A 25,060-nucleotide genomic window follows, 5' to 3' on the forward strand; every position below is an offset into this window, starting at 1 on the left:
CTACTCAAAACAAAATGCTTTGTTTCATTTATAATGCTGTTTTACCCCCCCCCCCCCCCCCCTTTTTTTTAATTTACATCAAATTTTAACAGAAAAGTGTTAATTCATATCTGAAAAGTTTGGGTTTCTTGCAGTGTAAAACACTATTAGCTCTCTCTGCCTGTACAGGCCTTTGCGTTTTTAATGAGAAAGTCAAAAGTTGCAGTTTGAAAGAGTGAACATGAAATATATATGGGTTTTGAAAATTAAACATTCCAGTCTGAAAATGTTGAAATAATTTTTTGACCTTCTCTAACTCTTCCCTATTAGCTTTTTTTCGTCCCAGACCACCATATTTTCTCCCATATAACATGTCTGTGATAAAATATGTGCCTTGTTTATGAAAGACAGAATGAAGTACATACATCTTTCGTTGCAGTAAGGACCCGAGTAGCAGCAGCCAGGGAGCCAAGCCTGCTCATTGCCCCCATGCAGACTTTAGTTTCACTTTTTCCTGGTAAGCAAGCAGCAGAAACTGCTCTTACCACATTTCCTTGCATATAGCGTGCACTCCAATTGTCAGCAGCTGGTTTTGGAGGCAAGGTAGATGTTGTATGTGAGAAAATATGATATTAGCCAAATTCACAATTAGTTTCAGTTCCCATGGAAACTCTTTCTTCTATAAATTTATGGTTCTTCAGACAAAAATTCTCCCCATGCAGAGGCATATTAATGGCAAAATGCTAACAGCGTGTTGCTAGGGATCCTCAAGCCCCAGTCCCTAATAGCAGCAAATCCCAGTCCCCTGAACCTATAGCAAAACAAAGTTGAGGAAGATCACAATTGGCCTGAAATTTATATAAACCTTTGATTAAGGGGTAAGAGACACTTTGAAATGATAGATCAATACTTCAGCCCCTCTGCTAGTTATCCTGTGCCATTCTTGTGGGACAAACCATTAAGAAAACCAGAATAAGCTTCCAGAGGATTTGCCTAGGGGATGTGGGAAAGAGATGGCTGGGAAAAGGAGATATCCAGTGAGCCCCAATTATGGGAATTTTGGGGAGCCTTCTTGCTAAATAAGCCTTGGGAATAAATTAGTCCCTGGCTACTTTGAGCTCTCAGGATTGTATTCATGCCAGAAAGCCAACTTGTCCCCCAAAGCTAGCTGACTATAGCACTGGTGCCCAAAACTTCCATGGATTAAATACTCACTGACATAGTTTGTAAGGACCAGGAAGACATTGGGCTAAATGAAAAATGTCATTCCCCCTTCCTCACCCCCCACATAAAGATATTAAAGCAAAAGCTGCAAAATGCAGAGCAGACTTTAAAACACAAGAGACTGTCTTGAGGTCTATTTAAAATATGTCTGTAGATAACCATACAAAGACCCATCCGCAGTCTTGCTGCCTTCACAGTATTTTGTTGCATTACATTTTTGTGTTTGGACTTCAGTGCCTCAGTCTGACCAGAAAAAAGGAGAAAGATAAAGTCAGAGAGTCAGATTTCGATTTCGAAAAGCTACAGGTCAAGTCTGTTTGCAAAATGCACTTGATGGACAGCTGTTGATTGCATCAGAAAGATTCAGGCGACTGCCTTGTATTGCAGTATGCCAGCAGACACAAATCGCCAGTCAAACTAAACTAGCAGTGAGGATTGGTGCGGCACATTCTTAGGCATACATATCTTTTATCGATGCCACGTCAAAGGGAATACTTAACAAGTTAACTGTGTGTGTATGCGTGTGACTAGTGTGTGCTACATGCACTGTTTGTGGGACACAGATACAACGTTATATCAGATTTGACAGTCCCAAGTCTGTGTTTTGGTCTGATTGGTTGGAGCTTGCATTTTTCCCTCCAGGTCACGTACAGAATTCAAATGAAATGCCTGTTGGCTGTTTGTGTTCTGAATACATTTTACTGGGGTAATTGGGTTACTTAAAATATTAAATGTAAACAGAATGAATGCACTGCTACACAAAACCAGCTCAACTACAAAATCCCAGTAGGAAACATTTCATTTGTAGAGTATAAAACATCCTGAGGTACGTTAGCTTTCCTCAGTCCTGTAGTCCAGAATGAATTCGACAGGAATAATCACCTTTCCACACCTACTGTTTTCATCATCACTGACAAAACCATCCAGTGTATATTTGTGCTAGTTATTCTGCAGGTACTGCTCTTGTCCAAGTGGCAGACTGAATTGTAAGTGGAGAGGCAAGCAGATGAGGACTGATTGTACATATTCAATAAAACACTATGGCAATTTCCAATTTATTAGGCAGTGATTAGAAGAGCAGTTCCGACTGGCATGAACAGTGAGAAATTACTGGTAGACTATGTCAGAGGTCCTGAATGTATGGCTTGATTTTCGGTGAGAACCTGGGTCTAATGTCAGACAGCTGATAGGTCAATCCTATTGCCTGAATTGGTGCTTTTGTCCCAGGTGTTCAGCTTTGTAGGAGTGGTGCCTGGTTTGTTTCCGGTCATCTAGAAAAAAAAAACCAGATTATTGAAACGAGAGTTATTTCTATTGCTAAACCACAGTTGACTGCTTGAAATAAAAACTTGAAAGCATCAGCCTAGATGCTTCCAACATTATCTTAGCATCTTGAGAGCATAAGCCATAAAGGAATAGTTTGATGTATCGTCAGGTCTTGTTCACTAGTCGTTGGCAATCATTTCTGATCCGACCTGTTCTAAAGACTTCTTTCTTATCAAACAATTTTCTTTTGCTACAAGACAACTTAAGCACCTTTGGCAGAGATTGAAAAGCACGCACGTGCAGTGATTTATTTTTATGACTGGGACCTAAATATGAAGGCACTTTCGCAAAATAAAGAGTGCATCAAATGAAGTTAATGCCAGAACATTCATTGGTTGCCTGTACGAAGCCCAACAAAGTCCATGGGAAGATTCTGATTGATTTAAAGGGCCTTTGGACATGCGCCTGCATAGCAAACTTTTAAAAAAGTACTCACTGACATACCAGAAAGCAGAATTTGGCCCTTTCCTTTCAAAAGATCCACAGTATACTTCATTTACATTGCAGCTTGCCATAGAGTACACTTTAGAAATGAGTAGTAATTAATTCCTGGAGTACTAATTAATTCCTGTGCCTCTTGTTGTCTTATTAATCTAGAATGCCCCTAGCACTATCATAGGAAAAAAACCAGGAGTACTTACAATGTCAGAGTTGAAGGGTTTCACATTGACGTTTCGAACCGAACTGCTTGTGAGGGACCACACTTTGGTTTTGTGTTTAAAGGCAGCTCTAACCTTTAAGAAGAGCATGAAACGATACATTAGCAGGCTTTCAGGAGATATTCCTAATCAAGTCTTATTTATTTCTCAAACGCAAAGTATTGCCTTTATCTCGTGACTCACTAAGCAGTACATAAGTATATACTGCTTTGGAATATTTGCAGTTCTGCTCTAAATAGTAATGTTATGAGGAGATTTCATTCTGTTTAACAGTAGCTCCCTGATGAGTTTTTAACATTTTGCATGTAACTAATATAGATCCAGAGGGGCCCCTAGATCTGTGCATTCAGGTGGGCTCTGGAGCCAGCTGCTAGAGGTCAGAGCCATTGCAAAGATATGCCTTTGCCTCCTGGAGATTTATTGGGGTCAAGTTAGTATGAGCATAGACGCCCCTTTCACTGATTGCAAACTCTGAAGAAGAAAACGTGGCTCCCTCCTTTTGATGGCAGATGGAAGATTTCTCCAGTTTTTATATGTTTTTTCCCCAAATGCCAGTCCTACAAGCTGTAATAAAGATTCTGCCTGCCAAGTGACACCAGGGCACTCCTATCAGTTTCCATGTGGCTGCACAGGTGTCAGAGCAAGAAGAATTCAGCCCTGCACCGGGAATTTGCCAAATACTGCGTTTGCTAGCATGTGTGTCAGATTAGATCCCACCCTGCTTCAAAAGCAGCACTGGCTTCCTGGGAGTAAATCTTTTTTTAAAAAAACCTGTTTTGTAAGAAGCAGAAACATCATTTGGATCATGTAACTTCTGGAGCCACTTTTCAGAGCTGAATTGTAGCAGGGCTAAATTTGGAAAGACGCAGCACACAGCCCAGGCAATAGTTGTTTTGCCTAGGCCTTAAGATAACAGAGGCAAATCTCACCTTTTACGAACAATGCTCGCTTTGCATGTATCGGCAACAGCCTGGCCTTGCTAAAGTGAGCAGGAAAAATCTCCCGTTGATTCCAAGGGAGAAGGAGTGGGGATAAGATTTTACCCAACATGCTCACCAGATAAGGATCCTGCAAATACCTACAACTCTTCCTGGCTACAATACTAGAGATCTTTCCCAATAGCAAATCTACCCTCCCTCGTCACTCAGAGTCCCACCGAAATCGCTCGGATCGTTCATATCGTAAGTCATAGCACTGAAAGAACTGCCTTTCATTTATCACGTGCGAGTTTTTGATTGCATTTGCAAGGGGCAGGAACAGACTATCCACAGCCTTAGCTGCCACTTTACTAGGGCTTGAGTCTTTGTGAACTGCGCAATGCTTTTCAACATAATTCACCTCTCCTCTACTTGGACAAAAAAACCCAAGAACCTAGAAATGCAATCTTTGCTATTTGTCAGAATATTTTCCCATGCTGTAGAATTGTTTCTCTTTTGGCAGTTGGTGAGGAAATGATAACTGATGATCCTTAAATGCTAGCAGTAGCCTTTGACCTACACCCTTCAAGAGCCACTCATTAGCATTAAAATTCCAGCGGGATTTCCAAGATGCTACTAGCTATGAAGCAGCAGATGGAAAAGCCAGGAAAAGTAACTCTTTATCTGTGTCACGTCAGCCTGGATGACTCAGTGAAGCTGGGGAGAATTAATTATTGTTATATTGCTCTGACACCCACAGAAGTCAATGGGAGTTTTGCCACTACTTTTGATGGAAACATAAGTGAGCATATATATATAGACTTGTTTTCCTGGCATACAATTACACTTACAGTAAGGTGCTCTGTATAGTTGGGTTCCTATTACTCTGTGTGTGTGTGTGTGTGTGTGTGTGTGTGTCTTTTACATTGCTCTCTTACCACCCATTATAACAGCTACATATACATATATTTTCACTTTATTACCATTGTATTATTTTCCAAAGACAGGACAAAAAGTAATTGGAGGGATAAAAGAATAGTCTAGGTACAGATCCTAAAGCAATCAAAAGCACGGCCACCTGCTGTATTTCTTTGCACATATTCCTTATGTAGATTTTGTAAAAAAACATAGGAATGAAACTTCTGTATTACCTCACTGATTCAAAATATCTCCAGTTTTGCTTTACCGGGTCTGGGTTTCCCTCTTTGAAAAATGCTTTGCTTCCTAAAGTATGGTCTAAGTTTCTCTAAAGGGGCGTTTCCAGTAGCTATTCACACTGTAAAATGGAGCTAACGAGAACCGTTCGCCAGAAGGTGATCGTTCTCTTCAGCTCTAATGCTGTTTGCCAGGGATTCAAATTGTGAAGGAACCAATGCCGGCAAAGAGTACTCAGCACGTTGCATGAATTTTCTTTCTTGTTAGGGTCCTAGGGAAAAGGCCACAATTCAGATATTTATATTTGGACATTGGGTTGTTTTATCTGAGAACAAGATGCTTCAGGGGGGCGGTGCAGAGGAAAGGCCTTCAGAGCTCAGGGAAAAACAGACAAACAAAGTATTTTTCCTCTTTTATCAGGCCTTTTAGCTTTACACATCTTGGCTGCTGAAGGCGGAGAATTCAGCACTGGGCCCTAACTGTGAACTAGGGCACAGACCATAACTATTTATTCTTTCCGGGAGACGGCATGCTGATGATGCTTAGTAAATAGCTGATTTTTACAAACAACATTTCCTGCCTGGTCTTCCACAGGCAGAGAAAGCCCTGTGCAGAGCAGGATCATAGAAAAACCCTGGAGTGGCTCCAAGGTATGTCAGGGAGAGGTCGGCTGTGGAGCAGTTCTCTTGGTAGGACAGGGAAGGAAGTCATTACCGACATATCCACTGACGAGGTTGACAGGGCAGTAGTTTTCTAGGCTTCTCCATAGTAACAATTGTGTTTCAATACTGTGCACACTGGAGGGTGAAGAGTCTTTTACTCCAGCTCCACCGATCCCCTCTGCAAAACCTACTTATTAGAGCTAAGCTTTGACTCTAAAGCAGTCGGTCCAAAGAGAGTCCTTGCATGAAAAAATCCCTCCAGAGTCTTTTATCTTGCTAAGAAAAATACCTGGAAAATATTTGGTTTGTTTTCTCATTAAGAAATGTCCGAGTAAATGCTACAGGCATGTTTTCCTGAGATGAATAATAATTTTGCCTTTCTTGATCTCTATGTGTATTATGAAGTCACAGGCCTAATGGCAGGAACTGCGAGCATCCTGCTGCCCCAGTCCGATGATTCTCCCTTCAGAAACGTTGCCCAATCCTCCAGGCCTGAAGAGTGTTTTTGCTTCTGGACTTGAATTCTGAACCCTTGTCCCATTTTAAGAAATCCCCCCTTTTTCTCTTAAACGCCCCAAATCTCACCCACTGTGGTGAAGTGAGATGATGTTTGGGCAGCCATTTTGAGGAACCAAACCATTACTAGTGGTTCCCTGTTTGCCGACACAGAAACATATACGTCATCAACACGGAGGCTTTTCCTCTTTGTTTTACATTCACAGGCTTGTGTTTAACAGAGTCCTTTCCTGAATATTTCATAAGTTGCAATGACAGTGGCTAAATAAAACATATTCACACTGCTGAGGAATGGAGGCTGAGATATAAAGTTTGAACACTCAAAGTAACATCATTATATAAAAACGTCCTACGAACAGCAAAGCAGATTTGCATCAACATTTATAAACCTAACATTATCCTAAAAAATGTTAGCATCACTAAGGTCTTGGTTTTACTAGTAGCTGGTTACTCCGGGGGGGTGGGGGGGGGAAACGACATACCTCTGAATTCAGAAGGCAGTGAAACAGAAAGATGAAAAAACCCTTAAAAGAACAAAAAAAGAGAGAAGGTTTGAGTATTGCACATTATTACTGCAGAAAGCACATAGAGAATAGATGGACATTTAACATTAATCTGGAGTAAGTCAAATTCTACTTTGGAAACGGAATTGCAAAGTTAGGCTATGAAAATGTTGCTAAAGAGCTGGCTGTGCAGTATTCCTCAGCACTGATCTGGGCCCTCCATGTACTTACTTGCAGGGAATTGAATACTGCAAACATATACTGAAATACTAATGTGTGGTCATTGACGGCTAGAACGCCAAAGATCCATGAACTTCCCAAGATCGGCAACAATACAGCAACTGCCTTAGCTGTCAGCCTGAAAGAGAAAACAAGGACATGAAATTTAATAGACCTACCAAGCAGAGAGTACAAGTTTAACATATTCCAAGCCATACAGCAAGGGTTGTTTTTTTTTTTAATCAAATATTTCCTGCCACAGAGGTTTTGCAAAAGAATATCCTCTGGTAAGCAGTGCAGTGGGATTGATTATTCCCATTTTTGATTAATCAAACAAAGGAGGACATATTTATGTTTGCTGCACGTAGAAAGAATTTCAACAATAGTATTCTCATAATGGAATCACTTTACTAAATGGGTTTACATTATGCAGTAATAGGGCTTATTGTATAATGTATGAAACACCCATGGTATTTTATAAATGTAGATCAGCTGGATATACTGAACACCATAGACTACTTATTTAAAATGCTTGCTTAATTATGTATAAGTAGAACTTTGATAGAAAAGAATGGTGGCCAAGTGGTCAAGAGACTAGGCTGGCACACTGTTCCCTGCTTTATTTACCATGAACTTCCTTTGTGACCTTGGGTAAGCCCCTTCTTTTTTTTTAGCTGAGGAAAGGAAATTAAGTTGTGTATATGTGGGGAGAGAGGGGTGCACAGAGATATTACCATACTTACTTGCATACCACACATACTTTTTAACCTAAAAAGAAGCCATCTAAAATTGGTGTGTGTGTACTAAACAAAGGTGCTTAATGGAAACTTGGGGACACTGGAATGGCCCGGCAGGTACACTGTCAGCCAAAAGCTGCTACCAATTCAGCAGTGGCTGTGAGAGGGTTAAACCTCTAGGTTTTGGCTGAGTAGCAAGAGGAAGATGAGTGACACTGAAGAGCAGACTGTCCCAGCTGCACGCAGCCAGCATTCAGCCATGATTCTGGAAAAGTCCTTTTTTTTTCTTCTCTTTATTCTGCCTTCCTAAAACAAGGTGCATATCTTATTTGGGGATATATAGCATAGGGGAAAATATGGTAGTACCTTCCCAATGCACAGGGCATTCACCATTTCTATAGTACAGAAGGGTATAAACGTACTGCTGTCTTAGAGAGTTTTTCACCTGGTACTGAATGGTAGCTTAGACTAATAAAGTAGGACCACACAAGTAGAAGTGAGGAAAGCAACTGTGTCCATTTGAAAAATAAGAGAGAAAGTGTCCATATGCAAATAGCATTGCTCAAAGCTAGACTTTGTCTATGAGAATACAGACCTCTATTCTTCTGAAAGATGCCCTGAGATCACTGATGACTGCAAATGGGAAGGATTTGATTTTACTTCTTTTGCTGACAGTGAAATGTGCAGCAGCACAGAACTGTTCCAAGACCACAGTGCTTGGCTGGGTGTGGATGCTGAGGAAAGGGTGTCACCTCCTGAACTGTTTTTCTGCATCATCTTCTTTGTAGGTCTTCCCTCCAATTGCTCACTCTGCTTAACTTGGGAGTGCCAGCAAGATTTCAGCACTAGGCGACATAGCACTATAAAAGTTAATGCCAAAAATAGGAGGGACTGGTGCATTTATTTTACTGCACTGTGATCAGGATATTGCTGCTGTAGTGAAAGGTGGGAAGAAATTACAATACTTTACTAACAGTTTAAATGATTAGCTGCCGTTATCTGCAACAGCTGTGCAATAGCTAAAGGCTATGGATTTGAGTCTGGTTTTATTGTAGGTAGAGTGACTCCACAGGGCGATGATTCTCACTGATGGAAATTCTCGTGACAGGCCTTGAGTTATGGTATCTATCGCCTTGTACATCACGGGCACCTTCCTCCAAAATGCCAATCTCACTCATCTCCAGCAGGAGTTAAGGACAGTCAGCACCTTACATGGAACCTCGCAGGATCAGGCATCTCCATAAATGTAATTCGATGTTCTTTCATAGATTTCATAGACATTAGGGCTGGAAGGGACCTCGGAAGATCATCGAGTCCAGCCCCCCGCCCAAAGGGCAGGGAGTCAGCTGGGGTCATAGGATCCCAGCAAGATAAGCATCCAGTTTGCGTTGAAGGTGTTCAATGTAGGCGCTTGAACCACCTCCGGTGGCAGGCTGTTCCAGACCTTGGGGGCTCGGACAGTAAAGAAATTCTTCCTTATGTCCAGCCTGAAACGATCTTGAAGTAGTTTGTGACCATTCGACCTCGTCATCCCTTGGGGCACTCTGGTGAACAAACGTTCCCCCAGATACTGGTGGTCACCCCTGATAAACTTGTAGGTGGCCATCAGATCACCCCTGAGCCTGCGCTTTTTCAGGCTAAAGAGCCCCAGGGCTCTCAGCCTGTCATTGTAGGGTCTGCTTCCCTGACCTCTGATCATGCGCGTGGCTCTTCTCTGGACTCTCTCAAGCTTCTCCACATCCTTTTTGAATTGTGGAGCCCAAAACTGGACGCAGTACTCCAGCTGCGGCCTCACTAAGGCCGAGTACAGGGGGAGAATGACGTCCCGGGATTTACTTGAGAAGCATCTATAGATGCAAGCCAGCATTTTGGTCGCTTTACTAGCCGCCGCATCGCATTGCAGGCTCATGTTCATCTTGTGGTCAATGATGACCCCCAAGTCTCTTTCTTCCATAGTGCTAGCCAACATAGCACTGCCGAGCCTATAAGGATGCTGCGGGTTTTTTTTCCCAAGGTGGAGAACCTTGCATTTATCGGCGTTGAACACCATCAGATTCTCGTCCGCCCACTTGCTGAGCCTGTCCAGGTCAGCCTGGATAACCTGCCTGTCTTCTGGTGTGGATGCTTTGCCCCAAAGTTTGGTGTCATCGGCGAACTTGGCCAGTTCTGATCGCTTCTGACTCCAGTGTCCACATCATTAATGAAGATGTTGAACAGTATGGGTCCAAGGACAGAGCCTTGGGGGACCCCACTGGTCACAGGACACCACGATGAGTGACTTCCATCGATTACTACCCTCTGGGTCCGACCCCGGAGCCAATTTTCCAGCCAGTGGATCGTGGAGGACCCAAGGCGACAATTGGCCAGTTTCTCCAAGAGGCGATCATGGGACACCAGATCGAAGGCTTTTTTGAAGTCAAGATATATGACATCAATCTCTTCTCCCTTGTCCAGGTGATAGGTCACCTGGTCGTAGAAGGAAATGAGATTGGTCAAGCAAGACCTACCCGCAACAAACCCGTGCTGGCTATCCCTTAAGATGTTGGCGTCGGCCAGTCCATTAAGGATGGCCTCTTTAATAAACTTTTCTAAGATCTTCCCCGGGATAGAAGTCAGGCTGATGGGCCTATAGTTAGCCGGATCCACTTTCCTCCCTTTCTTGAAGATAGGCACCACATTGGTCTTCTTCCAGTCTTCGGGCACTACACCAGAGCGCCAAGAGTTTTCAAAGATCCGTGCTAGAGGCTGGGCTATGATGCTCGCCAGCTCCTTGAGTACCCTGGGGGGAAGATTGTTAGGGCCGGCTGACTTGAAGGTATCCAGCTTCTCAAGATGTTCCTTCACAAAGTCAGCATTAATGGAGGGCAGGGGATCACCCTCACCCGGACTTCCCGGCCCTGTAGCGGGCATGGGCGTCCCATGGGACTGATGAAAGACTGACGCAAAGTACCTATTTAATAGGTTGGCTTTTTCCTGGGCGTCAGTTGTCAGTTGCCCCATCTGGCTCAGCAGGGGTCCAATGTTGCCTCTGCTTTTCCTCCGGCTCCCCACATATCTGAAAAAGGACTTCTTATTGTCCTTGATGCTCAAAGCTAGCTGGAGTTCAGTTGCAGCCTTGGCTTTCCTGGTCTGCTCCCTACAGGACCGGACCAGTGCAGAATAATCCTCCTTGGAGGTGACTCCCATCCTCCATCCTTTGTAGGCCTTTCTTTTTAGCCTCAGGAGGTCTGCTAGGTCCCTGGAGAGCCAGGGGGGCTGCTGTGCCCTCTTGCTGCCTTTCCTCCGAGATGGAATAGACTTAGTTTGTGCATTGAGGATCACTCCCTTGAGGAACAACCACTCTTCTTGAACTCCCCTCTCCCTGTGGTCACGGCCCCTTAGGGCCTCACTGACAAGCCTCCTGAGCTTGTCAAAGTCGGCTTTCCTGAAGTCAGGGACTTCCGTGTTGCTGACTGACTTGCCAGCTTTTCGGCAGATGGTGAAGGTGATCAGCTCGTGGTCGCTGTCACCCAGCTTCCCATCGATCACTAGGTCGCCGACTAGGTCATCCCCAGTAGCCAGTACCAGGTCGAGCAGCGCTTTGCCTCTCGTTGGCCCATAGACTTCTTGAGTCAGGTAGAGGTCATCCACGCAGGAGAGGAAGCTCTGCGACCGCTCAGATTTTGCTGAGCGATCCTCCCACGAGATGTCTGGGTAATTGAAGTCACCCATGACAACCATGGTCCTGGAGCAAGCTGCCTCAGCCAGTTCCTGGGCAAACTCCTGGTCAAGCTCAGGACTTTGGGTGGGAGGTCTGTAATAGACTCCCACCATTGTGTCCCCTGTGCCGTGTTCCCCACGGATTTTAACCCAGAGGGTTTTGGCTGTATTCAGGAATTTCTGCTGTCTTTGCTCAACAGTTAGATTTTATACAAGGCGCACACTTCTGGCAAAAGTGATGGCAGAATGATTGCTTGGTACCTTATGCAAGTATCCTCTCCAAAAAGTCCTCAGTGCAGTGGTCATTGATGTATGGTAATGACCTGCACTGGAAAAAAACAGTCTCTGCATATAAACTACCTCACTGACTGCAGCAGCTGTTGAAATAGCATTTTGCACGGAGGCCCTGGCCTGTTTGGAAGTATGGAAAGAAAAGTGATACAGCCCCATCCTTCTGCATTCAGTTAAACAGTATCAAATTCTACAGCCCATTTTCATGTTATTTTTACATACTGAAAGTTGGTCTGAGTTAAGGGGAAGCCGGATGGCCTGTAAATACAGAGAAACTTGTTTATAACCCACTTTCTCCCCTTCACCCCCACTCCTTCTGAGGATGCAGAGTTTGAACACCTAGCTCAGAGCTTTGGAGAACTAGCGAGTACTCAGTGTAGCCACTAGTGCACACACAACTCCTCTGCACACAGACTCCTATTGAATCAAGGAGGCAGAAATTCCTCGGGCCCACAATGCCTTCTAGCAGCTGGTGCCACTACAGTTTTAGCAGAGCTAGAAGAGTGAACGGGTGCAGATTTGCCTACGCTGTGAATCAAATAATTGATGAAAGGTATCAAGAACCAAACAGTCCCTTTCATTAGCAGAGGAGCACAACACAGGTGGATGTAGCATGCGGGACAAGGCTGTATGCAGTGCCACTATTTCCAAGTCCCACCACGGGGATATGGTCTCAGGTCAGCAGAGGATGCTTACATGTTGGTACATACTTAAGTCCTATCAAGGTCAGTGCAATTGAAGCACAAGGTTTAAAGTTCAATAGACGTTTCAGCGTTTCACTCTTTTGGGGCTATGGTGTATTTGGGGATCGATAGATCAACAATGCAGTGCACAGTGGGAGGTGAGAAGCCAAGGATCAGCCCAGGCTCACTGCAATTGCTCTTCTTGGGAAATGACAGATTCCAAGCAGGAAATCAATGCAGGTGATGATGTTTTCTAAGCAGCAAATTCACCTTTAGTACAGGCTATGGTGCAGGTCCAGGGCAGAAGTGCCTCTAGCTATGTTTTTCCTGTTATAATTACTGAAAACATGAGAAAAATGAGTCTGCTGTATAACACAATTCAGTGGAAAAATCTCTCTTTAATGAAATACGGAGATCCATGATACTTGTTCATTTCAGTGACCCAAGTACACAAAGTGTTATATCACTGATTAAAAAACAGCGTGTAGGAACACTGCATGGGATTCACACCTGCAGGAAAATCTGGGATAGGGAAGAAAGCCTAGATCACGTTTGTGTATTGATGAGAATTTTGGTGTCCTTGGCCACAAATATTTCTATACAGTTCAATTTGTTTCTGAAACAGGTCTGCTCAGCCAGAAACTAAAGAATACAATAAGCCGTGAGCTCTATTATTCACTTACAATATATGCTGCAAATAACAGGGTTTTAAGAACAGCTTGATCAATGGTACATGCATCTGTTCACAATGGAAGGATGAGATTTCCTCCCCCCCCACCAGGAATGAGGTCCTTCACCTTAGCAATAATGCATTGCACTAAAGAATTGTCATGGGAGCAAAACTGGAAATGTGCTGGTACAAACAACCCCAGTACCTCTACATAGCACCATTAACTTCAGTGAATACAGAAGAGATGGATCATGTTCATTCAGATTCCATGACATGTTAGATGTCCCATGTAAACTGGTGGTTACTATGCCCTATATAACTACATGTGCAACATTATTTCCATGAATAAACTTCTTACACTTCCCCTTTAGCTTTTAGCTCTTAATTTTATAAAGCCTGTCTTTTGGAAGATAACCTCCTAGCTTGGTTTACTGCCAAAGGTGAGTTTTGTTTATTTTTGTTAACGTTTGAACAAAATGCTTTTGTCTATCACTGAAATTCTTGGACTGTCACAAACTTTTCCCATTACAGCAAAAACTCTAAGCATACTATTCAAATAAATCTCTTGAAATACTTAATGATATGTAAGAACCAAAATAGACGTCAGACATAGACATACTGAGGCATTTTGGGACAGATTTATAAAGCTATTTGGGCATTTAAGAATGCAGCTACACACTGAATGGTATGTACAAAAGTGCCTAAAAAAGATTAGGTACTTGACTCCCATTAACTTTTAATGGGAGTTAGGCATTTAATTTAGTCAGGCTTTTCTGTAAATTCCATTTAAACACCTATCTGCATGCTGAGGTGCCCAAATAGCCTTTAACAATCTGCTTTTTGTGTGCTTGATTTTTTTGTAGAGGGCTTTAACAAAGACCTTTTCCATTTAAAAACTTAGTATGGCACACATGCAGTAGAAAGATTCTTGGCTGGGAGGGGAATACAAAACACAGCAACCTTATCTGGAAATGCGCCTTTTGCAAGTTAAGTGTTAGTGTTTAAAGAGAGAAAACCATGCCTGAGTTAAAGGCTAGCCCGTTGCTTTAAGTGATGTGTGAATTTTATGTGCGTAGGCTGCCCAGGTGATTTCACCCAATTGGTTCAAAGAGTAAAGAAGCTTTTGTCAACAAGCTTCAAGGCCTGGTGGTATTTTTTTCCTGATTTTTTTTCCTTCCCTCCTTCCCCTGATTAATTGCCTTGTTGACCTTTAAAGATACATAGGGAATTAAATGCTAAAGATATGTAGGGAATTAAACCTAACTCAAGCAAGCACGCACCATGATCATGTGGTTAAAAATCACAACAGTTTGGGAAATGCAGTCAGTATTGTTCTACGCGCTACACTGTGCATGTTGAATGAATATTACTATTCTAGATGAGCTCTAATACATTAAAATGCAACCAAGTAAATGTTGCTTCTGAAACCTTTCCAGGTGTGTCACGCAATTCAGACCATGCAATCCTAACAGTGCATAAGCATCATCTTTTGGCTTCTGTACTGTCTATGAAATTGGGTAACCAGAATTAAGTCATATTTGTAATTGTATGCTACCTTGAGAAGCTGAATAGTAAGGCTTAATCAATGTTCTGGTCAATTAATATAGGTGTAGAATAACTTCTAGATTAGAGGAGAGGTTGGCACAAAACAGGCCCAACCCAAGAGATGACCAGGGAATGAGTGCATCACGGGGGTGATCGGGTGAAAGAGCCCTGATCCACACACTGGGGGCCCCTAGGGCAAAGACCAGGCACGAAAGGGAAAGAAATAATAAAAGAAAAACACTTACCTGCAGCAGGGCCCGCAACGCAGCTGGAGAGAAGGTGGGAACCTGAGTGGGTTGTAAGCCACGCCTTTATTCAGCTGAGGCCAGCCGGTGACGTCATTGGCAATCACCAGCTGGCAGGAATAAAGAGGATCACCAGCGGAGAGCAGGGGGAAGAGTCGGTGTAGACTCTCAGCACTGGCAATGGCAGATGTACCCGGAACGAGAGAGAGCCTGCAGAGGCTCCCTGCACCAGGGGTGACCAGTGTGCTCAGGAGGAGGGAGAGCCAGCGGAGGCTCTCTGAACCAGCAGAGGCTGGTGTGCCCAGGAGGCAGAACAGCCAGGGGAGGCTTTCTGCACCAGCAGGGACTGGTGGGAGCCACAAGAGAGAAAGCCTGGCAGGGCAGTAACAGACATGGTAGTAGCCCGCAGCACAAGCAGCGGTCGACTGGACCAGGAAGGACCGCGGGATGCAGGAAGTGGGACGCCTCAGACGACGTCGGGGGAGGGCGACTCCGCGAGCCGCATTCGGCGGCCTGAGGGGAGTAACGGCCGAGAAAGAGAAGCATTAGCCACCCCTGGCCATACGATGGATCATTCCCCAGAGTGTGCCCAGGTACCAGGTGTGGGACACTGACTGGTGGGGACAAAGACAAAGGGATCATGGAGAGAGTGGCGAGGAGGCTCCTCCGTATCCTAACTGAAGGGTTGGGAAGGTAGCCAGCCGAACTCTGCCCAATTCGTAATTTCCGTTTGTTCCTTTTTTTTCCTTTTCCCCCTTTTGGAGGGGTTGTGTGGTAGGAGAGACGACGCCAGGGGACTAAGTCTCCTAACAAGGAAAGTCCCGGTAAAAGGGAAGAAAGCACAGGATAGAGGCGCAGGCAGGGCCTTTCCGTCCTTTTTTTTCTTCCCTTTTTTTCTTGTGTTATTTGCTGTTTGGTCCCTCAGTTCCCATCTTGAGGCAGCTTAGGGCAGGAGAAGGCCCAGCTGACGCTAGATAGCGGTTTCGCTAGGCCATCATAGGAGAAAGTGCCAGGGGACACAAGACTTAGGAGAACATCAGGGTCAAGAGTACAGTGGCACTGGAGGAATGGCCGATAAGATCCAGTGACCCGCCGAGGTTGGCATGAGGCTGGGGTGTTGGGGAGGTAGAGCCCTATGGATGGCCGTCTGGCAGACTATCCACCACTGAGGAGCCCCTGGCGGGGTGCCCCCCCCCCCCAAAGTTGCATTTAAAGTCGTGGTGGGCGAGTTTGGGGGTGGCCCCCTTGGTGATAAGCATCTACCTTGGGGTCTGCAAGAAACTTCGGGATGTCTGTCACTGACCGTCCGCACCAAGGCAGCACGCAAACGGCTGTTCGAGGCCAGGAGGTCACAGAGTGCCTTGGATACTTCATCTGCGCTGCACTTGGGAGATGGGATTACAGCACATGTAGATCCACCTGAACTAGCTTTAATTTAGCTAGTTGAGGTAACAGCAGCTGTGCAGAGAAGGTGGCATGGACTTCAGGGTAGGCCAGCTGTCTGAGCTAGTACCCAAGATCCCCGGCAGGCCTGCGTATTCCAAAGAGAAGCCTCTACTGCCACATTTTCCAAGCTACACTCAAGTTTGCTTAGGTATGGGTGTGTGTGCTGCAACCACAGTAAACAGCCACAGAAACACAACCCTAGAGAGAGGCCATGGTAGTAACTCTAGTGGCTTCTGGCCTGGGGAAGAGTGTCAAAGTCTGTACAAGGGAGTGAAGTATAGGATACACAGTCTCTTCTTTTTTGCCATGCTTGCCAGAAGACAAATGCACTGCAAATATGTGCAGACAACCTGGAGAGAAGTCTTATTCAGACTGCAACCTCTGCAAGGATAGATGTTCTAGGCAAAGATTTTTCCCTGTGGGCTTTTCAGAGCTCCAGAAGGGTTTATTTCTCTCTCAAACTGACAGTGTTTCATCATTGTTGTTCTTTTCAAACAGCATTAAACTTTCCTTGCTTCCTACATTCATGTGCATTTTTAATGATCAGCCTTGAAATGAACTGATTTGGAGCCAGACAAAAGCACGATGAGGGATTTCTTTTGTCCTTCCACTTTAATGTCTTTTCCCAATTGTATTTTCTTTTCTTTTAATATGTTGCAGTTACTGCTTCATAACATAGACAGCTTCTGGAAACTACAAAGCTATGTTTGGTCTGATTACATTTTTATAGTCAGTGGGCACTTCTACACGTGCATTAAGGTGCTGTTCCTAATGCACATTAAATTTAGTACCTCCAATGGTAGTAAACAATTTGTGAGGTACTAAACAAGTGCACGTTAGGCTGCCTTCATGCACACAGTTTTTAAGTGACATTTAATGTGCAGCAGCCTAGTTTACTGTGCATTAGTGTAATCACACAGCTTTTTATGTGACACTTTAAAGCACAGTAAACTAGGCTGCTGCACATAAAAGCACTCATGTAGACATACCCAGTGTATATACTTTGTAGACTTTGGAATATTACCTACTGACTGTACATAGTACATCTCAGCTTCTTCTGTAGATGGGGATCCTTTTTCACAGTGTTAAAGTCATAACCGTCTGTTCAGGTGGACTTCACAGAATAAACATGCTGTGCAGAGATCATTCAGCAAGAACTGCTTTAGCGTGCATTGACTGAATTCAGATTCAGAGCCAACAACAATGAATCTGTACCAGTCAAGGCCACAATCCTTATCCAGTGGACCTTTTTTGTGCAATCAGACCCATATAGGCTGGTTTGCAATCAGTGGAACTCCTTAAGGATAGTTGCTCTGACTCGCACACGTGGACGAATCTATTCCAGACCCCAGGTGTTGACAAGTAGGGCTTTCAACTCTTTCACAGACCTGTTACAGCCTCACTGATCTGTCTTTTTTTCCCTTCCTTTACATCTTTGTGACACTGTTGTAAAACCAGACCTCTTGCAGTTCCTGCTGCCTGCTTCTGCTTTTCTCAGCCTCTCGATCTAATGGACTCTTGGTCTTTCTCTTTACATCCCTATCTCATCCCTTTTGTTTCCAAATCCTTTTATGGCCCAGTACTGAAACCCTTACTGTGAATACCCAGAACTTCCATTCAACTGAACAGTCCAACTGAAGTTTTTGTTTTACTCTATTTTCTTTTTTTTAACAATCATCTAACTCTAGATAGGAGTTTGGTCCAATTCTGTATACCTTGCACAATCAATGCCATATCTTCAGCTGCTGCTAATTAGTGTCGCTCCACTGAAGTCAATAGGGATGTTTCCCAAATTCTAGCCAATGGAAAAGAAGGAAGGGGTAGGTTTTGAACCAGTGTAATGTGCCATAGATACATTAAAGCCAAGGTGAGTGAGGAATATCAGGGTCAGGTCCTTTGGGGTATCATTTGTATCAATGACATAATATGAGATAAGGGTTCAGTCTTGTTCCTATTAAAGTCAGTGGGAGTATTGCCAAGGAGCAGGGTTGGGCTTTATAGTTTTATTGTATTTGTAATTGGCTTGGAACAATTCTACTCAATATAGCTTTCTTTCTGTCCCTTATTTCATTTTCCCCCTCTCCTCCGAGCATGCTGCCAATAACGTATACTGACCTAGAATGACTGCACTCTCAGCCGCAAGGAAGAAACTTCACTGCTCTCAAGAAGCAAACTGTATTATTTCTAAGAGAGGGGATCTGTAATTCACAAATCAATTTTATTGGTTATATACAGCGAGCTAATCCTTTTAAGGCATCTGACATCCACGGCTTCAGCCATCCAGTGTGCAGAGTTAGGGACTAAATTCAAACCCATAAACCAAGATTATGTAACGAGTGGGAGGAGAGATCATCTGTAAAAACAAAACTTTCCCACAACAATTCATCAAAATGGTTACTTTGACAAACAGACCTTTTAAATGAATTTTCCCTTTTACTTCTCAAAGTCCCCACTAGCACCTGTCAGATGTATCCTTTGTGCACAAAAGAAGTGTAACAAACCAAGAATAAAATTGGAGGGAGATGGATGCAGATCCAGTTTACTACAGCAGGGACTTGCTAGCTTCTAATTTAAATGCTGTGAAATGGTGTTCACAAATTCTCATTCACCATCAGAATAGCTACTTAATTCAAATATGTTCCTTCCCCCATTTTTCTATTTGCTATCCCCCAGGATTTCCCATTAGGATTTTGTTTCCTAGTGCAATGGGATTCATGAGTGAAAACAGTATTTTCTTATTTGCTACTACTTATTCAATCACTCACTCAGAAAGCACAGCCAACGTACCGGGTGATTGAAGTGACCAGCCATCAGCCAGCACATATAACTACACTGAACAGTACTGGAACAATTTCGGGTCTGGAAATTGCTTGAGAAAACTTGCCAGGGTATTGTCACAGTATTCATGGAACTGAGGGGAGATTTGTGAACAATATGAGCCCAATCCAAAGCCCAGGACATCAATAGGAGATTTGGGGAGGTGGCTTTTTGTCTTTTCCCCTTCAAAAAAAATAACCTAATAGCCGGAATTTGAATCCTGGTCTCTTGCTTCCCACAAAACCAAAGTTCCTGGCATAGTTCACTTCACTTGCAAAACCAAGGCTCCAAATCACTTGCAACAAGGGTAGAGACTGTGTTGATAGGTTGGGAAGAGAACCAAGACATTTTGGCTATGTCACTGACCTGTCATATGACCGTGCACAAGTTATGGAACCTCTATTTCCCCTCCCACCTCTTGTCCATCTTGTCTATTTAGAAAGTAGGCTGCATAAATTGAGACGTGTCTAAAATGTGTGTTCACAGTTCCTAGCATCCTGGTCCTGGCATCACTGCAATACACACACACACACACACACACACACATGCACGCACAATATATATGAAGTCCCTGGTTGCTGCAAATGTCCTGTAATTCTGAAAATAAGATCCTTAATGCTCGTATACATCAGTTTCCCCATCTGTAGGCAAAGGCGACCCGAGCAGGGTGCGGGGCCCAGGGCAAATCAGCCCAAGCAGGGCTCCGCGCCCACTCCGATCCCAGATCTGAAGAAGCTGCCACCACCGGTGGCGGCGGCAGGGTGGTAGTGAGTGGCTGAACATGGAGCCGCTGCTCCATCCAGCTCCACACCACTGCTGCTCCACCTGGCTCTGCAGGGCCCCCCAAAGCGTGGGGCCCAGGGCAGTCACTCCGATTCGCACATCCTCCCCCCACAGGGATGGCCCTGTCTGTAGGGCTAGGGACAGACATTACACACAAACTGATTTAAGTGATCAGAAACTGGTTTAAACCTGTAACAGAACAGATGTTCAGTGTATATAAACCAGTCTGAAAATGGCTATAACCAGTTTGAGATAAACTGGGCTGAATGTAGTATCAGACTTAACTGATTTGGCTCAAACTGGTTTATGCAATGTCTGTCTCAGGTTTAAGTTAAATCACAATCCCCCATCATCCCAGTTGCTTTGCAACTCTGGACGGGGCTTTGCTCGCTGCTCCAGCCCAGCAGAACTGGCCCCTCCCCTCTGCTCCCTGGCTGCAGCTCTGGCAGAGACTGCAAGTACAGTGGGGTCTGCCTGAATTCCTCCTGCTCCCCCTGCGCCTCACCATTCGCTGCTGAATCAGGGACCCCCCACTCCCCTCTGCCTTACACAGACACCTCTCAGCATTAGCTAGCAAACCACAGTCTATGCTGTGGCAGACAGGACAAAAGCAGACAGCAGTGTCAGTTTAGGGCTCTTTGGAGCTAATTAACAGGTAGCTGGTAATGTCCCTCTGTTCCTTCCTTGGAAAAGCTTTTTAAGAAGAGCTTGAAGTAATGGAGAGAGGCTTTGTTTTCTGATGCAGTAATAAACATTGAGTTAGGGGTGATAAACACTGTGTTATCAATTGCCTTCTGGGCTGCTTGGGGGGAGGGGTGGAATCCCTTCCTAATCAGAGCATCCTGCTGGGGTCTAACCATGCCCCCCCTCAATTCAGCACTGTGGAAGGGAAGGGAGGGCTGCTTAGTGCCCCCTGGCTTCTAGCCTGAGCTGCTGCAGGCATGTGCCTGTATTTCTGGGATGTCTATATGGTTACAAACTGATTTAGTCTAGCCAGGTTAAGATTGAATCAATTTAGGTTCAGGCTTTTTTGAATGTCTGTCCCTAGCCTAGAAGTAAGGGAGCAGGACTTTCCTACTCTTTCTTTCAGTCTTAAATCAGCCATATTTGTAACCACTTCAGATCCTATGCTTATTGTATGGTAAAGTTCTACAACCCACAAAAGACAGAGTTTGTATGAATTCATGTAGCTCTTAGCTACGAAGAGCTAAGGATGTTTCCCAGGCTCCTGAAATCAAAATTCTTCTTTTTTTAGAGTCTCTGTGAATAATAGCCAGCCTCTCACCATGAAGCCTCTGCAAAAGTATTGGCTAGTTTACAACACTTCCAAAAAACTAAAGCTTCCAGTCCAGCAAATGAAATAAAGGCTCTTTCCATTCAGCTAGAGCCTTGCTGGTGGGAGATGAGGTTCTTCTCTCTGAAGTTTTCTGCTTTTTGAAATTAGCTTTTTTTTTTTTTTACAGGTGCCATCAGCTCTTCAAAGTTTCACCTCAGGGATAGAACTACAGTGTATTATAGTTTGCTGATGTGTAATATACTGTGAGTCCATGGAACTCCTTAATGCTAAGGACAAATATCTTGGCATTCTTGTCAACAGAAAATAAGTTATAAAATGAATTTTGACAGTAACGCGGGGGAGGGGAATCAGGCAGGGGAAGGAAAGGGCTGGGGGGGAGGGTAACATATATGTATTTTGGGATACCTGTTATTATAAATGTTTGAGATAATTAAAACATATGATTATTTATGACAGAGACCATTACAGGCTAGAGTCGCACAATGTTTCAGGCTCCACAACACTGGGCATTGCAGTGTAGTTACCTTACCACCTACTGTAATTCACAATATCCAAGTTAGGTGCCTGGGCCCCTTAAACAGTGCCCGGGGAGAATTAGGCCCCCCAGTTGCATATTACACTTAGACCATACCAAGGGCACTTAAAATATGAGCATCCATATGTTAAAACTCACTAACCCGAGCTAAATGCCCTATGAGTATCTCAAAGTTATGTCACTTCAGGGGATGATTAACTCTGGGTCACGCTACTTAACTCTTGTTAACTTCAGTCTGTTCCAAGGAGATAAAATGACCAATGTACAGTCCTCCAGCATCCCAGGATGCACCACTCCCAGCCTCCCCACACCCTCCAAGCAGGGATAGAATGCAGGTGTCCTGGCTCCTAACAATGCCCCTGCTTTCCAGCCATCTAGTGCCAAGCCAGAGATGTGCGGACAAGAAATGATATTAACCCTTAACATGTGACTGCTTACATCACTTTCTGAGAACGGCGGACTGTCTGTTCCCTTCTGGGATATAAGTGCCTTATGCTGAACTTCCCAAAAGCGCTTCTCTCCATTCAGAATTCACAGCCTTGAGCCCTTTAGACACTGGAGCCCACTTTTTCAAATACTAAGGAAAAGGTAGTCCTTTCTTTCAAGCTGTGTGTGGGGGGGGATACCAGAGCCCTGCAGCTGAGTGGATGTAAGTGCCAAAAACAGTAGTTAGGGCTAGATCCACAAAGGATCTGGGCAGGTACTTAAGTCCCATTCTTTTTGTGGTTTAAGCCACAAAACAAATAATACTCTTCTCCAATGCAAGTAATCAGAGCTGAATAAAACATTTTCACCCTCCCTCCATATTCAAGTTATGAACTGAATATAAAGCTCGTTCAGGGGTTGGCTCAATATAAAACTCGTTCAGGGGTTAGATCCCCAGACAATCCTCTCTCTCTGTACTGGGATTTTTCCATTCTAGCTACAGCGTCTTCATTTTTCCTGTCTTTCAGCTTTCCTGACACTATGACTCTCTTACTGTTCCTTCAGCCTCTGCTTCTCAGTCCCCCAAGTCTAAGGCCACCTCTCATTTTTTTCGACTGACCTTTACTTCCAAATCATCAAAAGAAGGGGAGAAAAATGTTAAAGAGTTTACTTTCATAGCAATTATTATGCTTTCAGCCACAGGGTTTTGTCAGAGTTTGAAGGTTTTGTGCCACAGTGAATCCTGTATGCTAAACTTTCCGAAGGAACACAGTGCTCAACAGCTCCGTGAGATAGAAGGCAAGTCTATTATTCTCAAAGGGAGCTGCTGAGTCAAACCCTATAGAAAATCTGGTCATAAACTGGTACTTTGACTTGCCAAGAGCTATGTTAGTTGTGTATATAGCAGGGGTGGGCAAAATGTGGCCTGCGGGCCAGATGTGGCCTGCCAGGTCATTCTATCTGGCCTGCGGGGTCGCTAAAAAATTTAGAAAATTAATATTTTTCTGCCCATGGCTACCAGTCATGGCCCTCGATGGCTTGCCAAAACTCAGTAAGCAGCCCTCTGCCTGAAATAATTGCCTGCCCCTGGTATACAATGTTGTCCTTCATTCACCACCTCTATTTGATCATCTCTTGAGCCACTGGAATGGCCCCAGAGCAATTGAGTACGCACGTTCCCTGTTCTCATAGTGACCTCTGCTAGAATACACAACCTGAAACACTTCAAGTTAGATGATCTCTTAAGATTGGTCTAGCAATGCAGTCCGCTACCTATGGAATATTTCTCTGATGTATGCCCACTTGTAGCAAATCAGTAATCAATGATACATTTCTTTAAAAACAAAATAGACTGTCAGGGTGGGTCTTTATTGCACAGCAACACATTCAATCTATTGCGAGGCCAAATAGCGTTGCTGCTGGAGAAGTTTATTAGTAGGCTTGAAACCAGGTGACAGGAGAACGAATTCCCCCAGCAGCTGGTATTGATGGCTATGGCCAGAAGCCAGGGTAATCAAGTGCTCAGAAACCCACACAGAATCTGAAAGCAATTTTTTAAAAGGACAGGCCCTGATCCTCACCACGGTGAAGATGTATGAATTTCCTGAACACACACTGTTTACTTCCCAAGCTCTGATTGTTTTGCCCCTCTTTGAAAGCTGTCACTGGAATCATTTCCAGGGGAGGTAGCAAAGAAGAGAAAAAGGGCAAGAAATCATTAACCCCTTTCCCATTAGAGGCTCTTTATTATTCTCAGAGAACTAGACTGGATGGGGAGACCCATTTATTATTAAAATACTGAAGTGCAACGTCTTAATGGGTCAGATCATTTTTATCTAGTGGAAGGCAAAACGTGTAATTATTACTCGTCAGATTGTTTCCATGGGCTGATTAGCATTCCTGTTTTCTAAGATTACAGCTTGCAGAGCAAGCACTCGAGAATGGTACAGCATTTTGCTTTTCTGCCAGCCAGACAATGAAAAGTGTACCAGAGGACTTGTTTGTAACCAGGAACAGTAAATAGGAAAGAAGGGTTGCAGAGTTGGGTCCAGAATTATTTAACGAATTGGGTCAGGTGCTTAGTTAAGGTAAGGCAACTGCATTCGGATTGCATCTAGCTAATTCATCACAGTTTTCATAACAGAACCACGAAGTTAGTTAGCTAAGGAAGCAACACTCTGGATCATTTGATCTTTCTCTCTAGTCCCACAGCTGCAGGCTCATTCTGTGCAGTATATTCTCCATAGTTATGTCTTGTCTTGTTTTCACAGGTATCAGCACGGGAGTTGCATCTCCTCGCAGCTCTCTGTCTATTCTGCCTCTGGGCATATTCTCAGTTTGAAGTAAGCATCTGTAGCAGCTTATTCTTTACTGATTCTAATTAGGTAAATCTCCATCAGCCATTGTGAAATGACATACTGAAATTAGGGCTCTTGTGCTATTTACAAAGGGTCAGTTTACAACCATCCGAATCATTTTTACCATGGTTATATCACATAGAGAACATCTTTTTTTTCTAGTTTTCTATGCGGTAAACCATAATGATGGACCCAGTGCTAATAAGGAAGGATTGTCAAATTACAGAAGTTATGAAAAAGGCCCTGGTGATTCTTCAGTTTTGGGTTGTAGCTAATTTTTTTCCAATTTCCTTTTTCACAGACAGCCTCTTTTCTACCTTGAATTACTACTACTGTAGTAATTCCCTTACTTACCTTTGGCTTCCCCTC

The 25,060-nt window shown here is 43.9% G+C and overlaps 1 protein-coding gene across 4 annotated transcripts in view; it reads right to left on the minus strand.

Annotated features, from left to right (window-relative positions):
- Positions 1-82: 82 nt before the first annotated feature.
- Positions 83-25,060, minus strand: part of ADGRD1 (adhesion G protein-coupled receptor D1) — a 247,145-nt gene continuing 222,167 nt past the window's right edge. For all 4 annotated transcript variants that reach the window (XM_025195694.1, XM_025195696.1, XM_025195701.1 and 1 more), the window contains 4 exons: positions 7,173-7,299; positions 6,921-6,962; positions 3,171-3,263; positions 83-2,474 (listed from right to left, as the gene is read on the minus strand). In XM_025195694.1, the coding sequence (XP_025051479.1) occupies positions 2,379-2,474; positions 3,171-3,263; positions 6,921-6,962; positions 7,173-7,299 (358 nt within the window). In that variant the 3' untranslated portion in view covers positions 83-2,378. The remainder of the gene's footprint in view (positions 2,475-3,170; positions 3,264-6,920; positions 6,963-7,172; positions 7,300-25,060) is intronic.

This window comes from Alligator sinensis, unplaced genomic scaffold (assembly GCF_000455745.1).
Source record: "Alligator sinensis unplaced genomic scaffold, ASM45574v1 scaffold628_1, whole genome shotgun sequence".
In the NCBI taxonomy this organism is placed as follows: domain Eukaryota; kingdom Metazoa; phylum Chordata; order Crocodylia; family Alligatoridae; genus Alligator; species Alligator sinensis.